Genomic DNA, 18,568 nt, shown 5'->3' on the forward strand with positions numbered 1-18,568 from the left:
AAAGTTTTGAGTGGGAGAGAAGAACAACTGTATCAAATGATGTTGAGAGGGCAAGTAAGATGAGGACTGAGAATGAATGACCCCTCTATCTATAAGAAGGCAGTCATTAGTGAATTTGGCAAGTCAAATGGAAGAAAGACTAACTAGAGGGGTGACAAGAAAGAATAGGAAGAAAGTAATGTGGAGATAACAAAGACGGAGACGCCTATAAAATGTAGATTGGAGGTGGGGGCATATGATTGAGGTCATGATTGAGATCACGACAGTTGGGCACTATCATGACATGCTTGTATCCTTTCAGAAAAAGTCTAGCAGAGAGGGAAAATACAATGCTGGGGAAGGGGGTAATAACTGTGGAAACAAAGTTCTTGAATAAACAAAAAGGAATGGGATGTAGTATACACACAGAACTCAGACTTTAGGGAAAATAGAGGAATGGCAGAGTGTACATACATACGACTGGCTGCTTGCAGTGAACAATGAATTACAGTAAGCCACTTGGGAGTTGTATCATCTATATATTAAGCTAAATTCAAAATCCAGTATTGCTCCCAAGATTAAAATCTTTAAGGAAACATAAAGCTAAAATAACCTTTTAATTACTAAATTCAGTCAAATGCACATCAGGAAGAGAGAATTTTTTATAATTCTCCCAGGGGAGAATTTTAACTCCTAGGGAGTTAAAACCTACCTGGACTCTCCACTCTCTTATAGTGGTATGGGTTGATACAAACTTCCTTTTGCTTAGATCCAAAAGGAAATTCACAAATATCCAATGGCTTTAGCTCATGATGACTCTGCAAATCAGGCCAGCGCCAAACACGACAGTATATAACATGGGGTAAGCCTTTTCTGTGAGAAACCTGCAGGCGTCCATCTAAAGATCTGGGAATAGTGACACATTTGCTTGGCTGTCCTGGACTGCTCAAGGCTTTCTCCAGTTCCTCCATGGCACCCTTTTTCTTTTTTAGCTTTTTCACCAAAGCATCAACTGCCTTTTCTGCCCATTTCTCCTCTTCATCACCTTGCTTCCAGCCCAACAATCGCTTTACTGCTGGACTAGTAAAAGAAAACAAGCTGGCCATTGACGTCATTTGATTTAAATCTTCAGAAACCTTCCTGCAACTCAAAGTCAGTGGCGGCTGAAAGAACAGATCACAGGTGAAAAGTCATATACAGGTCCTAAGCAAAAGTTCCAATTAAAGAGAGAGGAGTGACATTTATCTTCATAAGTGTCATAAGCTTCTTTCATTGGTTCAAGTCCTGCAAGAGAAAGAGGGAAAATTTAAATGAATGCAATTAACATACATTTAAATCAATATAATTTGAAAAGTATGTTACTTTTAAATAGCAGAAAAGCATTACAAAGTAAAACAAAAAGTCTAGGTCTAGAAAGAGAAATTTTCTCTTAGTCCTGTGACCACTCACTCCCTTCTTCATAATATGAACAAGTAATTCACTGGCACTGCCAAATGATAACCAAAAGCAAAGTAGGATGCTCTACTTTCTATGTATTACCCCAACAAACCAGCCCCTAGACCTTTATTTCCTTTGGTCAGAAGCTGAAACAAATCTAAGGTTTGATTCTGAGGTACTTTTCTTCACTGAAGTTCATGTTATGCACTGTGTCAATTTTGAATATGATATTGTCCTGTTAAAAAAAGTCTTAAGAGAAATCTAGCTCTTCCCTAGGGTCATTATTCTCTTCGCAATGTTTCACAGAGCCAAAAGTACCACCCAGATGTAACAACCCAAAACATCTCCAGATGTTACCAAATGTCTCCAGGGGTGGGCAAAAATCACCTCTGGCTGAAAACCACTACCCTATATCAATGAAAGAAATTGAATTCATAATTAAAAACCTTCCCTTCCTCCTCACTCCACACTCCCCCCAAAACAAAAAGTTGGTTTTTAACATTGGCTTATCATTCAAAAATCAGTCAATATAATTCTTCATATTAACAGAATAAAGAAGAAAAGCCATACAATCATCTTAATAGATGCAGGAAAAGCACTTGAAGAAACATAACTTCATGACTTTTTAAAAATCTCAGCAAACTTGGAATAGAAGGAAAATTCCTTAATCTAGCAAAGGACATCTATTAAAAAAAACACTACAGCTAACATGTATAATGGTGAAATACTGAATGCTTTCCCCCTAAGAATGGAAACAAGGTAAGATGTCTTGGCTACTACTGCTACTTGTATTCAACAGTGTACCGCAAGTCGTAACCAATGGACTAAGACAAAGGGGAAAAAAGGGTATATGGATTGGAAAAAAGAAGCCAAAGTGACCTCATAAAAAACATGACTTTGTGCAAAGAAAATCTGAAAAGGTTTCCAAAAAAGTTACCAAAACATAATTGCATTTAACAAGGTTTCAAGTTGACAAAATCAGTTGACAGAAATCAATTGTACTTTAATACACTAGCATTTTCTTGAAAAGTAAACAAAGCAAGACTGCCACTTCGAGGAAAACAATTGACAGTATTTGTTGCCAAAGATAAAATCTGCGTTTTCAATGAAAAATTAGGATTTTGAAAAACTTGCACCTGCCACTGTGAGCTTAAAACCTTCCAAACATTTAGACTTTTCTGATGAGATCCCTAGTGATATTAACAAATGTGATTTTCTTCTATATTGTATAATGAATGTGAAAACATTTGGAAGCTCTGCATAACTCAGTGAACCAACAATTTCCAAATAACCACTGCAAGATCTGACAAAATCGTGCATGGGCAAAAGATTTGATTAAAGTACAAGATAGACCAACAGATCTTAATGTAACAGACTATGCAAAGTTCTTTGAGGCACTTCCCTGCTGGCGCAGTGGTTAAGGCTCCTTACTCCCAATGTGGACGGCCCGGGGTTTGATCCCTGATCAGGGAACTAGATCCCACATGAATGCCGCAGCTAAGGAGCCCAAGTGCTGCAACTAAGGAGCCAGCAAGACGCAACTAAGGAGACTGCCTGCCACAACTAAGACCCAGCAAAACCAAATAAATAAATAAATAAAATAAATATTTTTTTTAAAAAAGTTCTTTGATATGGTTTCAGATTCTACACTGCCACTAACTGGCAGTTAAGGAAACTACCACTTGCTAAATTTTGGTGTAGTATCAAAGACTATTCACAGTTATCTATGAAGGCTATAAAAATACCCCTCTCTTCTCTAACTACATATTTGTATGAGGCAGGATTTGCTACACATACTTCAACTAGAACAACATATCACAACATACTGAAGAATATTTGAGAATCCAGCTTTATTAAGCCAGACATTAACTTGCAAGAGATCTGTAAAACAATGCCACTCTTCTGACTAAATTTCTTTTAGGAAAATATAATTATTTTTCATAAAGATACTTATGTTAGTATGTAATGGGCTTATTACTGTTATTTTTAATGAATAAATATTTTAAAAATTAAAAAAAAGTGTTTCACAGACTTGTAAAATACAGATAAAAGCCACAGGACTGCTCAAGTCACATTATTATTATAGATGCAAATTTTATTAGAAGTTGTCATAAGATGTACCAAACCCTCAAATAAATCAGAACGTACTTAACTGCCAGAAAAATGGTAAGTATCTACTTTTAAAATGAAGAATACTAGATTTAAAGAGAATAAATTCAAAGTTTAATCCTCCAAAAAGATTGTTTATAATTTCATAATTCCTATTGCCTCCTCTGATATTTTAAGCATGTGAAGCTAAAGAACCCGCTCCAAGCAGACCATCAGTCTACACCTTGAAGAAGCTCTTGGAGATGGTGACAAAAGGAAGTGATATGCAGTGGCACTCCACTGCTAAGAATGGGTACAATCCCCTGTTGTCACTAAACAGCCAACCGCAGACAATGAGTAGCTAGTGAAATAGCAGGAGTAATGTTTGGAAAAAGGATGTCAGTAACAAAAGATGCTTCCTTTCTTATGCCTAAAATTGCCAAATACTGCTTCAGCTCTGTCTTTGACAAATACTAGCAAATTCTAGCATCAAGCTTATTCTGGACTGGGGTGCATCTTCCCAGAAAAGAATGCATGTGCTCAGTTAAAACTCCAGTAAACAGAAAATAAAATAAAATAGTTAAATTCAACAAATAAATATTGACTGATTGTTATGTGCCATGTACTGTGAACAGCCATGATGGTACTTTAAAGAAAAAAAAAGTCATATACCAAATAGTTTCATCTTAAAAGCCAACTGATTCATTCTTTCAGTATGTGCTTACCAAGAGCCTACTAAGAGCCAGGCACTGTTCTAGGTGCTGATCCAGAAAAGGAAATATATAGAGCACTGACTAACTCCTCTTTAGGAGAAAAGCGTTACATGCAGAACTACGAAGAGTCACGGTTCCTCCTTTACATACAAAGAAAAATATTAATAAAAAAGTGCTTCATTGATCAAAAAAGGGCTAAGAGCTGCAAGCATTTATTCATACTACACCACACCCAAGAAAGCCATATCATAACCTCTTGGCACCTGTCACGAGGAACTGCACAATCTTCAATTAGACCGACTTCTCCCTACTTGTAAGGCCAGACCAGAGTGCAGAGAATAACTTACACTCTGTTTCACTAAACTCAAATTCCAAGCAATCTGCTGCCACTGGGAAGTCAGAGATGGCTATCCAGACTGCCATGCTGGAACCTTGGGAGGAAGGGTACAGGGAAGTGAAGGTATACTCCTTATATATGGATGGATATGCCCAACCCTATGCAGGAAGTCTATCCCAGTGCTACACAGGATAATTTTCATCAGGGAAGCAAAACTGCCTACATTAAGCCAAAGAAATATAACAAGAAGATGAAAGCATATTTTTCAGTAACAGGTCACAGAGTGTTATGAGTTAAACAAACTGTAAGAAAGGCTTACTTCAGCTCCTAGAACATTAAGGATATAGGACAAAAGCCATCTGGGAAAGAAAGTAAAGGTATGATTTGGTTGTCTGAGATGAAAAGGGAAATTTCAAAGGAAAAGGGGCACAAACAAAAAAATACATGGGCAGATATGAATAGAGCATTCCCTAGGACTGAAAGCAGATCAGCCTGGCTAACTGAGACCTTATTCTGTAATACCAGACTGTAACAGAGGCTGGACAGAGTAGTGCATGTGTATGAGACAGAGCAGGTATGAGCAATGATATGTTGAAGAAGGGGAGGACGAAAGCAGAGGAGCTTAAAGACCAGATACTAGATTAATAGTTAACCACTCAAAAAGGCTTAATAAATGTTAACTACTAATCTAGTATCACTATCAAATACTAACCATATTATGTACTAACAAGAAAAAAAGGGGAAAAGCTATTTGTGTATATAAACCCAGAACAAGAACTAAAAGGCTACAAAATAAATTATTCATTGCAGTTTCCTCTGGAGAGAGGCATGGAATGGGAGACAGGCAATAGAAAGGGGTCCTGTGTGATTTGTTCTATATGTTTCTATATTGTTTTAACCTTTTAACAGAGGCATAATGCTAAGATAAAAACTAGATAATCGATTATCTACTACAGAATAGAATGGAGTTAACAGTGCTAGCGTGGAGTTAACAGTGCTAGCGCGCGCGCGCGCACACACACACACACACACACACACACACACACACAGAAAAAAACAGGTGAAACTAATGCATATTGTTAGAACTCAGGATGGTGGTTACCCTTTAAAGGGAAGGGTGGGGGTAGTGACTGGAAGAGAACCTGAGGGTTTCCGCCACCCTGGTAAAGTTCTTCATCTCACTCTGGGTGATTTCATGAGACAGTCACTTTGTGAAAATCTGGCTGGCTGAACACTGAAGATGTGCACACTCTCTGTTAAAGATTTAAAATATTTTCCTGCCATGGAAAATGTAGAATGGTCAGCCTCCTTTCTATTTTTCTCCCCATCTTTAGTTCCCCTTCTCACAGGCAATCCCTCTTGTATTTGTCTTTTATGTCTTTCCAGAGAAATTTTACACAAATACAGATAATCATAACCTTTTTTACATAAGTAGTGGTATACTGAAAAGAAAAAAGATACAGAAAAATTTATAAACAACGTATCTTTAAGAGCTTCCCATATTTAATAGAAAGAGCTTCCATACTCTTTTCTACTATGCAGAATTCCAGTGTAAATGTAATCTTAAAAGTTTATCAGGCCATGTCATCTCTCTGCTCAAACATCCGGCTGCTGTCCACTGCACTCAATATCCAAATTCTTTAACATTACTTTATAGGATCTACATGAGCCAACCTTTGGTTTCTCCTCCAACTCATTTCTTAGCACTCTCCTAGCTAACTCTGCACTTAACCATACTTGAAGACTTTCCATTTCTCAAATGCTCCAAAGTCATTTCTACCTCAAGGCTTTTGCACTTGTTGTTCCCTCCCATGGAATTCTCCTCTCCCACATCTTAATATGGCTTTCTCTCTCAGTTAACTCAGCTGCTCAAACGTCACCTCCTGAAAAAGAATTTTCCTGACCACTGTATCTAAAATAGCATACATCCCACCCCCACATCATTCTCTATCCTGTGATCCTGCTCAATTTTCTTTCATGGTATTTATAATAATCTGATATCATACTGATTTTATTTATTAACTATGTCTTCCCCACAGAAATGTTAGTAGGCAGGTAGCCTTGTCTTCCTTATCCATCATCATATTCTCCTGGACCTAGAACAGTGCTTATTTATTAAATGAGTGAGTAGAGAGTTTTAAAGAAGCAATTTGTAAAAACATACATACCTTTATAAGAGTAACTGTATAAAATTTAAAACAAAAAAAGTTCTTTATGGACATGCACAGATACAGTAAGAGAATAAAAGTATGCATGAATATTATACATATCACCCTCAGGATACTGAATACTGATTACCTCCAGTGAAAGAAGGAAAGAAAGTGGAAGAAAGAATGGAAAAGCTTTAGCTGTGTTTCTTTCAAAACTAGATTTAAAGAAAATTTGACAAATTATCAGATATATTATTTTCTCTACTTTTCTATATGTTTATTTTATAACTCAAAATGCACTTTTTATTTTTAATTATTATTTTAAATTTTTAAAAAAATACTATCAATATAATGAAAACAGAAGACAATCAGATTCTGTCCTTTACTAGGTATATGACCATGGTATCACTCTTTCTTTTCTTTTCTTTTCTTTTTTTGGCCATGCGGCATGCGGGATCTAGGTCCCTGACCAGGGATCAAACCCAGGCCCCGTGCATTGGAAGCACGATGCCTTAACCACTGGACCACCAGGGAAGTCCCCAGGTATCACTCTATCTAAGCCTATTAATTTTTCTATAAAATAGGGATGATGGTTCTTAAGTCATTAAAATGTTGAAGTAATAAAATAATGTGTGCCTGAAGTACTGAAAACACACATATACATATACATACATGTAATAGATGCTTTATAAACTGAAACATACTATTCACACATGAATTTCTAGCACTGGGAAAGGGGAAGGGACAAACTTTGCACTCATTTCTTTAAATATGGAATGATTAAAATTTTTAAACATGTTTAATGGAATTCTTTCTAAAAATGTTTTATAACTTTCCAAACTGCATAACTGACGTGCAAGTAATCCAATTACCTGTTATTCAAGTCTCAACTTATAAAGTTAAAAAAGGGAGCAAAACGGATCATAAAAATTCACTAGTAATAAGTAAAAGACCTAATCAGGCACTTCACAAAAGATACCAAATTTCCATTAGATAGTAAAATGGGCTCAAAAGCATTAGGTATCAAAGAAATTAAAAAAAGAAAAAGCAAAAAAAAAAGTAGTATCACATCTACCAGAATAGCTAGACTTAAAAAAAAAAAAGAGTAGGTGTTTATGACAATCAGAAGAACTCATACATATTTCCAGCAGAAATATAAATTAGCCCAACAGCTTTGGAAAATTGTTTGACAACATCTACTAATGCTAAACATAGATCCCTATGACCCAGCAATTCCATTCTTAGGTATATATCCAACAGAAACAAGTGCTATGTCAACCAAAAGGCAAGTACATGCTCATACAATTTTATCTGCAATGGTCCCAAATTGGAAATAACTCAAATATCCATCAACAGTAGAGTGGGTAAATAAATCATAGTAATAAATTTATACAATGGAATACTTCATAGCAACAAAAAAGCACACACACATGTAAAACATGGATGAATCTCATTAATATAATACTGAAGAACTGAGATACAAAAGATTCCACATTTTATCATTCCAACTACATGACATTCAAAAATAGGCAAAACTAACCTATGGCATCAGAGGCAAGAATATTACAAAGAGGGGACAAAGCCTTCCGGGCAGCTAGAAAATTTCTGTATCTTGATCTGGGTGATGGTGGCATAGATGTACACATACATAAAAGTTCACTGAGCTATATACATAAGATTTGTGCACTTTAACATATACTTCAATTTAAAAAATCTCTTAAAAATTCACTTATAATTAGTTCTTGTTCACTAGCATCTCCATCACTATAACAGCTTCCAAATCACAAGTGAAACTGCAAATTTTGTAAAAACTGTAACATTTCATAAAGTTTATTAAAATGATAGCAAAAGATGCAAGGTCTGGTATTAATTTTAACCCACTGTCCTATAAACAAATAAGTTAGTCTATTATTGTTTCATGGATACTGTCAAAGAACACAAGACTCCTGGATCAGAGAGACACAGGACTTTATTAATCACACACAGCACAGTAAGCAATAGAAGCATCAGATGTATGGTTCCCTTTGTCTCTGAGACCCACAGGAATAATGCAATATAGCCCAGATGGAAGGTACTCCGGCAGTGGCCTGCAGTGATGATGAAGAGTGAATTGGGGAAATTCACCACTTTTAAAGCAATCAGTAAGCAAGTCTATTCTCTATAAAGAAATAACTTCACTATCAACTGATTAACAGAAGTCCTTGGGAAAACCGATATATATTTTTATGAATATTTTCACAAAAATTAAAATGCTATTAATATTAGTACCACAAATGTCAAACATTAAGGATGTCATATCATGCTACTAAATTATTTTGTGAGAAAAATTAAGTCTATCCATCTACATTCAATTCAGTCTTTGTTCATTATAAGACTTAATGCATGTTTACAATTACACCCTAATGATTTTCTAAAATTTTAATTTTTTAAGATAAAGTCCCAATCAGACCTTTTATTCAAAACTCAGTATGAAATATGGTCTACATTTTAAGTGGTTTCATCTTGAATGGGCATTTTCCTGAACCAATTATCATTGACTCATGAAGACCTAAATATAGCATAAGCTTTTCTTAATGACTTAGTTATTATTATAAACCTCTGTTAATATGCTGTGCTAGAAACCCTCTATAGAAAGTGTAGACGTTGGGCTGCATTGTTACTGATGGAAAAGACAAAAGTGCATGAGTGATCTTAAAAAGTTACCCACAGGTGTAGAACTCACCAAAAAAAGACACCCCACATCCAGAGACAAAGGAGAAGCCGCAATGAGATGGCAGGAGGGGTGCAATCGCATTAAAATCAAATCCCATAAATACTGGGTGGGTGACTCACAAACTGGAGAAAAGTTATACTGCAGAAGTCCACCCACTAAAGTGAGGGTTCTGAGCCCCATGTCAGGCTTCCCAACCTGGGAGTCCAGCAACGGGAGGAGGAATCCCCAGAGAATCAGACTTTGAAGGCCAGTGGGATTTGACTGCAGGACCTCCACGAGACTGGGGGAAACAGAGACTCCACTCTTGGAGGGCACACAAAAAAACAGTGTGCTCACCAGGACCTGGGGGAAGAAGCAGTGACCCCATAGGAGACTGAACCAGACCTACCTGCTGGTGTTGGAGGGTTGCCTGCAGAGGTGGGGGCAGCTGTGGCTCATGGAGGAGACAGGGGAACTGGGGGCAGGGGTTCTGGGAAGTGCTCATTGGTGTGAGCCCTCCCAGAGTCCACCATTAGCCCCACCAAAGAGCCTGTAAGCTCCAGTGCTAGGTAGCCTCAGGCCAAACAACTAACAAAGTGTGAACATAACCCTACCCATCAGCAGACTAGCAGATTAAAGTTTTACTGAACTCCGCCCACCAAATCAGATTAAAGTCTTACTGAGCTCCACCTACCCAGCCCTACCCACCATCAGTCCCTCCCATCAGGAAGCACCCACGAACCTCCTAGATAGCTTCCTCCACAAGCGGGCAGACAGCAGTATCAAGCAGTGTCAGCAGTTATTTTGTCTTGTGGAAATGAAAACCACAGCCACAGAGAGATAGAGAAAATGAAAAAGCAGAGGACTTTGTACCAGATGAAGGGACAAGATAAAACCCCAGGAAAACAACTAAATGAAGAGGAGATAGGCACCCTTCCAGGAAAAGAATTCAGAATAATGATGGTGAAGATGATCCAGGACTTTGAAAAAAGACTGGATGCAAAGATCAAAAACTTTACCAAAGACCTAGAAGAATTAAAGAACAAACAAACAGAGATATGCAACACAATAACGGAAATGAAAAATACACTAGAAGGAACCAATAGCAGATTAACGGAGGCAGAAGGGTGAATAAGTGACCTGGAAGACAGAATGGTGATAATCACTGATGAGGAAAAGAATAAAGAAAAAAGGATGAAAAGAACTGAAGACAGCCTAAGAGACCTCTGGGACAATGTTAAATGCACCAACATTCGCATTCTAGGGGTCCCAGAAGAAGAGAGAGAGAAAGGACCCAAGAAAATACTGGAAGAGATTATAGTTGAAAACTTCCCTAACATGGGAAAGGAAATAGCTACCCAAGTCCAGGAAGCACAGAGAGTCCCAGGCAGGGTAAACCCAAGGAGAAACATGCCAAGACATACAGTAGTCAAACTGACAGAAATTAAAGACAGAGAAAAGTTTTTAAAAGCAACAAGGGAAAAAGGACAAATAACATACAAGGGAACCCCCATAAGGTTAACAGCTGATCTCTCAGCAGAAACTCTACAAGCCAGAAGGGAATTGCATGATATATTTAAAGTGATGAAAGGGAAGAACCTACAACCAAGAATACTCTACCCAGCAAGGATCTCATTCAGATTTGACAGAGAAATCAAAAGCTTTACAGACAAGCAACAGCTAAGAGAATTCAGCATCACCAAACCAGCCCTACAACAAATGCTAAAGGAACTTCTCTAAGCGGGAAACATAAGAGAAGAAAAGGACCTACAGAAACAAAAACAAAACAGTTAAGAAAATGGTAATAGGAACATACATCTCAATAATTACCTTGAATGTAAATGGACTAAGTGCACCAACCAAAAGACACAGACTGGCTGAATGGATACAAAAACAAGACCCATATATATGCTGTCTACAAGAGACCCACTACAGACCTAGGGACACAAACTGAAAGTGAGGGGATGGAAAAAGATATTCCATGCAAATGAAAATCAAAAGAAAGCTGGAGTAGCAATACTCATATCAGATAAAATAGACTTTAAAATAAAAAATGTTACAAGAGACAAGAAAGGACATTACATAAAGATCAAGGGATCCATCCAAGAAGAGGAGATAACAATTATAAATATATATGCACCCAATATAGGAGCACCTCAATACATAAGGCAAATGCTAACAGCTATGAAAGAGGAAATGCAAGGCAGAAACAGAGACACAGATGTAGAGAACAAACATATGGACACCAAGTGGGGAAAGCGGGAAGGGTTATGGGAGGATAAAAAAAAAAAAAAAAGTTACCTATAGGTGTAGATTTTTGGACATGTAACTTTCCTGAAAGAATATAGTTATTTTAAGAATTTGAATAACTTCCTTCTACAAAAGCGATTGCTAAAGTAGATAATATTCCTTTGATAAGAATAATAATACCACTAACATATGTTGAACACTCGCTATGCCAAGCACTATCAAGGAACTATAGACTGAAAATCATTAAAATCTTGAAACAGTCGTATGAGGTAAATTCCTTACTTCTCATTTAGCAGATAAGAAAACAGGCGAAAGGAAATTAGATATAACTTGCTTATTTCAAAGATAGGAAGAAATAAAGCCAGGAACTGAACCCTGGCAGCCCAGCTCCAAAAAGCACACTCCTAACCACTGCACACACTGCCTCTTAAAAAGAAAGCCTCCTGCGATGGAATTCTCTTCCCTTCAAGACCTTCTCTACTATCCTCCATCTCTCTTTGACTTCTCCAAAACATTCAAACATATTATCAAAATATATTATCAAAAAATAAGACTACACAGTTTCAGAAACCAAGGATAATCCTGTCAATGTGTTCATTTCCAAACTGACTTCTTTATACCTCTTAACATATTTCATCAGCTTCTTTACCTACTTTAACTCACTCTTCTCTCTGTTGAGCTCAGTCAGTAGGTATGAAAGGACTATCTGTTTGCTACTATTGTACAAAATTTACATTTATTATAGCAGACTTACTCCAAAGCCTTTTTAATTATCATTAGGACATTTTGCCACACTTATCACAAGAACATAATTATCTCAGAAATGATGAAATAATGCACTACTTTTTAAAAAACATTCTGTCTAAATATGAATTTTCTAATTATAAAATATGCTTACCCACAATCACTTCATTAACATTTAGTGTACTTACTTTCTTATATTTTCTTCTCTGCATATATATATATATAGTCTCCCCAAACTCTGGCCATGATGGAGGGTATAACACAACACTGCTTGGTATTCTGCACTTTCCATTTAACACTATAAGGATATGCCCAACCGGGACCTCCCTGGCGGTCCAGTGGTTAAGACTCCATATTCCCAATGCAGGGGACACGGGTTAAGATTCCTGGTTAGGGAACTAAGATTACACATACTGCCCGGTGTGCCCCCCTCCTCCCCCCAAAAAGGAAGACTATGCCGAACATATTTTACACATCCACTTTCTTAATATTTTTTAGGTTTCTAAATGAAATTGTTATATTGAGGGTAAAACTGTTTTATGGTATCCATGTGATAGACCAATTTTCTCATGTCATCTTCTCTATAAAATATGTATTTAAAATAATACATTGGTCCATAAAATGAAACAAAAATATCAGAGTGCTTGAGATACAACAATAGATTTATTTTACTACCCTCATCAAAGTCCTCCATTATGAAAGAATTTTTTCATTATGTATACAAAAAATAATTTTTTTGGTTTGCATATACTAGTATATGCAATATGAGCCCCAAGTGAACTTGCAACACCTTTGAAAATAAGAGTATGATTAGGTTTTCCAGTACCCAAAAGGTTTAATTTTAAATCTCTTATTGAAAAGTTGGTTCAATTTTTCTCACCCCCTTTGTCTTTCACTAAATAAAATAAATTTAGAAACACTGAGAACATCCATCCTCAATTCAATCAGCTGATTGTGTTCACAACCAACCATCATACTCTTCTATATTAGCTCTAAACTTATCCTAGTGATAGAGAAAAGTCCAAAAAAGGCTATATTCATTAACTTCAGTCTTTAGAGGTTTCAGATTGCTGGAGAGTTAAAATTGGTCCTCCATACTCCCTTTATACAATGCTTTCAGGGTCTACTGAGGCACAAATATATACAAGCCATGCTAAACATAATCTCAGACTTATACTCTTATTTATACAACACATAATTAATGTATCTAAAAAAGGCAAGCCACTAAACTAGATGCTAAAGGGTTAAAAGATAAATCAGGTCCAGACCTTAACTGTAAAGAATCACAAATTAATAATCAAATAAGGGCCTCCCTGGTGGTGCAGTGGTTAAGAATCCGCCTGCCAATGCAAGGAACACAGGTTTGAGCCCTGGGCCAGGAGGATCCCACGCGGAGCAACTAAGCCCATGTCTCACAACTACTGAACCTGTGATCTAGAGCCTGCGAGTCACAACTGTTGAGCCCACATGCCACAACTACTACAGCCCGCATGCCTAAAACCTGTGCTCCACAACAAGAGAAGCCACAGCAATAAGAAGCCAGCACACCACAATGAAGAGCAACAAGAGAAAGCTTGGGCACAGTAACAAAGACCCAACACAGTCAATAAATAAATAAATAAATTTATTAAAAAACAAAGATCAACTAAGATGTGCCCATTCCTACCTGCAATACACCATGGAGAATGGCAGATGCCCTAGGGTAGGATGCTAAAAGAAATTCAGGGGATGGCCCTTGGGAGAAGGGAGTGGAGGGAAACAAAAGGTATGATGTAGCTATATCTTAGGCATAAATGCTATTCTGATAAAGACATAAAATCAGAGTTTTTAATCTACCAGGATGGGGAAATACTACAGTTCAGTTTGCTGGAGCATAGATGGCAGAACAAGAAAACTGGCTAGAAATATACAATACGGCTAACTGACATGCAGATATTAATATATGCACTGTAACACACAAAAACAGCAGATTTGAAGTTTAATGAACTTGGGTCCAAATTCTGGATCTAACACACCTAAATCTCCATTTTCCTATTTTGTGTAATGAATATCAGTTCTTGAGAATTAAATGAGATAAACACAACTCAGTGCCTGGCATAGTACATTTTCAGCGAAGGGAAACTGTAGTCATTATTGCTGTAATAATCATGAATTTTTTGACATCAGTCTCATGCTTTTAAATACACAGCTGGGCTACTTTATTTCATCAAATATACAAAACCATCTACTTATGAGGCAGCATTATTTTATGAACCTTGAAGGAAGAAAAAGCTGCAAATTAAACTATCACACCATGCTTTCTCATCACTTAAGATTTTTTTCTTCATAGTATCATCTTTCTGCCATCAAGACCGTAGGTCTGAAGAGTGTTCCAGTATTACTCTAGGATTGCTGTTCAAGGCACTGACACCCATCCTGCAAGTTTTGATACTGGTGCTTGCTTGATCTTCCCAGAGGGTGTAAATTAAAGAAATGACAGCAATAAAAACAGCAAAGGCTGAGTTCGTGGACATGCAATGACAACATCAAAACTGCCACCTAGCCAAAACCAATATTCAGATGCCATCGGCTATAAGACACATTTCAATTTCAGAGATGTTATGAGGTGAAAAAAAATGCACATCTAAGAAGAAATAGGGCAGCTTTTTCTTTCCTCTTCTCCCAAAGTCCCTTCTGATGTTCCCCATTACTTTCCACCGGTATCTACTGCTCTCCCTTCTCTCTTATTCTCATTCTCCTTTCCTGTCTCCCCTTTCTCCATTCCTCACAGCTTCTCCCACATTCCTCAGTGTTGATTTTGGAGAAGCTTGGCTACTACCTAATGATGTATAAACTACCTAAGAAAATGAAATTTTCTTCTAACTCCAAAAGGACCTACTTAGCACAGAGCACTTATTTTGTACCTTTGGTACTTTTTTATGTGCTCCAAGGCTTGCTTACCTCTGAGTTTTCTTCTAAGTAGAAGAGAAGATGCATTTGACAGCCCAGATATGTAAGACAATGCCCCATATGAAAACCTGGCTTCTGAACAAATTCTATCTGTGCCTCAGTCATCCTCATCTGGGGCCACCTAATACATTAAGGCTATCCTAAAGTACAACATTGGGAATAAAAATATTTATTACTCTTTAAAGGTGATTTATTTAGTTCCTACGAAACTAAAATATCAGTAGACTTCAAGGAACTTAAATCATGGAATTATTTTCTTTTGCAATAAACCTCCACAAGCTCTTTCAAAATAATTATTTATAAATGTTAAAGCCATATTTTAAGAGCATAATCAGGGACAGAAGACAAATTCTGTTTTCTCTTTTTTGCTCCTCTTAAGTCATACTAACTCAACCTTCTTGAATGCTAAATATCAAACTGAGCCTTCTCCTTAAAAGCCAAGTCTTCTTACAACAATGCACAGTAGGCTAACAAAGAAATTAATAAAACAAACAAGCAAACAAACCCCACAAACTAAATTGAACAATGCCCAACAATTCAGGGAATTTCTATTTCTAGCTTAAAACTCAGAGAATCCCCCAAAATCTAACATCCCATTAGGAAATACCTGTGTAAGGTAAGTCATTTCTTATCAATATTGCAGTTTGAGTGAATATAATGAAATCTAGTGATCAAACACTTTCAAACTTCTATCTATTTAGGGGAATCATAAAAAGAACAGAAAGGTAGAGGAATTATGCCAATATAACTGGAAAGCAGGAGAGGAAAAGGTGAAAAGATTACATAGTTATGAATAAGATTGCTTAAGAAAATTAACTGTGCTGCAAATGACTAGTGACAGCGAACAGTGGAGGGCTTAGCAAGTACACAATAATCTAGCTCTGACAGGCTCCCCGTTCCCCCAACGCAAACACACACACACACACACACACACACACACACAAAATCAACCAAGTGAATAAAAGCCTTAATGATTAGGTGTGGATCACAGCTCATGATATTAGCACAAATTTTAGGAATGACTATCACAAGATCCAAAAAGAAATATGACAATCTATACTTCACACTCCAATTGGTAATAAAGGACAAGAAAAAGGAAAAGCCAAATGAGGCAGGAGAGACTGGGAGGAGACAATCAGCTAGATTGTGAAGCTCAAGGAAAAGACACCACCACAGAATGAAAACCAAACAAAGACTGAATACAAGGCAAAGGAGTCAGGCTGCTAGAAGTAATCCTATGTGCAGTATAAAGTTCTATGTAAGCAGAAAGATATGTTCAAAGAGGCATTTCAAGAAGACAAAAATGGCAACAGCACATGGCCAAGTAAAGACTTAACCAGGAGGGGCAGAGAGGGTAAATGGAAAACATGTTAGTAATCCAACTGCGAGGAAGCCACACCAGGCTGGTGGTACACAGACCAGGTAGTGATGGTAGCAGAGATGGAAAAGGAGGAGATATGAGGGACATTACAAATAAATAACCCACAGGACTTGCTGACCACCAAGAAGAGAAATGGGGCAATCAAGAAAGGTAAAGGTTTAGGACCTCCCTGGTGGTCCAGTGGTAAGACTCTGTGCTTCCAATGCAGGGAGTGTGGGTTCAATCCCTGGTTGGGGAACTAAGACCCCTCATGCCATGCAGCACAGCCAAAAAAGAAAAAAAAAAAAAAAAAGGTGAAGGTTTAAAAGCTAAAAAAATTAGACACTACTCACCCAAAAAAGGGGAATTCCAGTAACAGCCAAGATGAGGCAAAAAGGTGATAGTGGAGGAACCAAGTACTGATCCAAGTCCAAGCAGATGTAAAATTAAAGCTCAAGAGAAGAGGAACAAATATATAAATCTGGAGGATGATACAAAGAGAAGTAAGAGTTGAATTTAATTTATTCAAATTTGGGGGTACCTAATAAGCCAGGAATACTCTGTACTAGAAACTAAGGCTTAAAACATACTATCCGTAATCTCAAAGATCACAAAGAATAATGGGAAAAAAAGAGAAGGTTCTATAAAAAGTTTCATATGCTGTTTATTAGCACATCACTTAGTTTTACTCTAGATTTCCATTTGATAGTTAACATAGATAGGGTATTAAAACAGAGTAAAAAATATATACAGCAAGCACAGAGGCCAGTAACAGGAATAAGTAGACAGAAACGTGTGCTACTTCTTACATCAGAACTGGGAGGGACTTAAGAAAATAACTGTGAACACATTATCTGCTATTACCTTGGCCTTTTATAGTTTACCTTTGGTTTATGAAGGCCTAACTAGATGACTCTTTCATTGATGGGTTTTGTCATTTCGGACAGCTAGAAAGAAAACTGGGATTTAATTATGAGTTTTAGAAATCGCTGTGTGTGCTAGGTTCCCTGAAATTCTTCTGAAAAACTGCAACTATCAACTGAACAATAGCAATACAGAGTAGTACCTTGGAAATCCAAAGAAATATAGTGGCCCCTCAGCCATAAATGAAAATCTTATAAAATTGAGAGATATTATGCATTACAAAAGAATCTATCACATTACAAAACATACACACACATACACATACACCTTACTTCTCTTTCAGCTCAAGCCTTGCCTCGGTAAAATTCCTCTATTATACACACTTTCTGCATTACATACCTCTATTTTGTAGCACTTAACATATCTATGTTTTTACATTTACCTGTCCAACCTGGCAAGAATGTAAATGAAAGGAGCCATATCTGTCTTCACTCATCACTGTAAGCCTAGTGATACATATGCTCAATAAATATTTGTCTAATGAATGAAAGAAAATGTGAATACAAAGCTTTAGAAAGGATATTAGCCACGGGGGTAGGGTGGGGTTCAGGGTACTTTTTAACTTTCTGCTTCATGCATTTTTGTACATCTTAAAGTAAACATGAATTTCTTATACAGTTAGGGGAAAAAACTGACTTTAAAGCCAGAGTGCAGATGTACCTCAACTATATTAAAATTCTTGCTAAAGAGAGGATTTATAAGAGTCATTCTTATTTCAAAAGAATTCTCTCCAATATATTTAGGGTTATACAAATTTGGAGGCTGAAATTTAAGAAAAATCAATCAAAAACTAGGGGCGACTGGGAGATTGGGATTGTCATATATATGTTACTAATATGAAAAAAAATCAAATCGTACACTTCAAATATATGCAGTTTATTGTATGTCAATTGTATCTCAATAAAAGTTCTTAAAGAAAAATAAAAAAATGAGCACAAAAAATCT

At 36.8% G+C, this 18,568-nt stretch overlaps 1 protein-coding gene across 9 annotated transcripts in view; it reads right to left on the reverse strand.

Annotated features, from left to right (window-relative positions):
* SMAD5 (SMAD family member 5) overlaps positions 1-18,568 on the reverse strand; it is a 60,020-nt gene that overhangs the window by 34,093 nt on the left and 7,359 nt on the right. For 8 of the 9 annotated variants that reach the window (XR_009053667.1, XR_009053668.1, XR_009053671.1 and 5 more), the window contains exon 2: positions 692-1,263. The exons of the other annotated variant lie outside the window; for it this stretch is intronic. Coding sequence is in view for 4 of the 8 variants with exons in the window: in XM_057734328.1 (XP_057590311.1) it covers positions 692-1,094 (403 nt within the window). In the remaining 4 variants the exon portion in view is untranslated. The remainder of the gene's footprint in view (positions 1-691; positions 1,264-18,568) is intronic. 9 annotated transcript variants of the gene reach the window in all.

This window comes from Hippopotamus amphibius, chromosome 1 (genome assembly GCF_030028045.1).
Source record: "Hippopotamus amphibius kiboko isolate mHipAmp2 chromosome 1, mHipAmp2.hap2, whole genome shotgun sequence".
In the NCBI taxonomy this organism is placed as follows: domain Eukaryota; kingdom Metazoa; phylum Chordata; class Mammalia; order Artiodactyla; family Hippopotamidae; genus Hippopotamus; species Hippopotamus amphibius.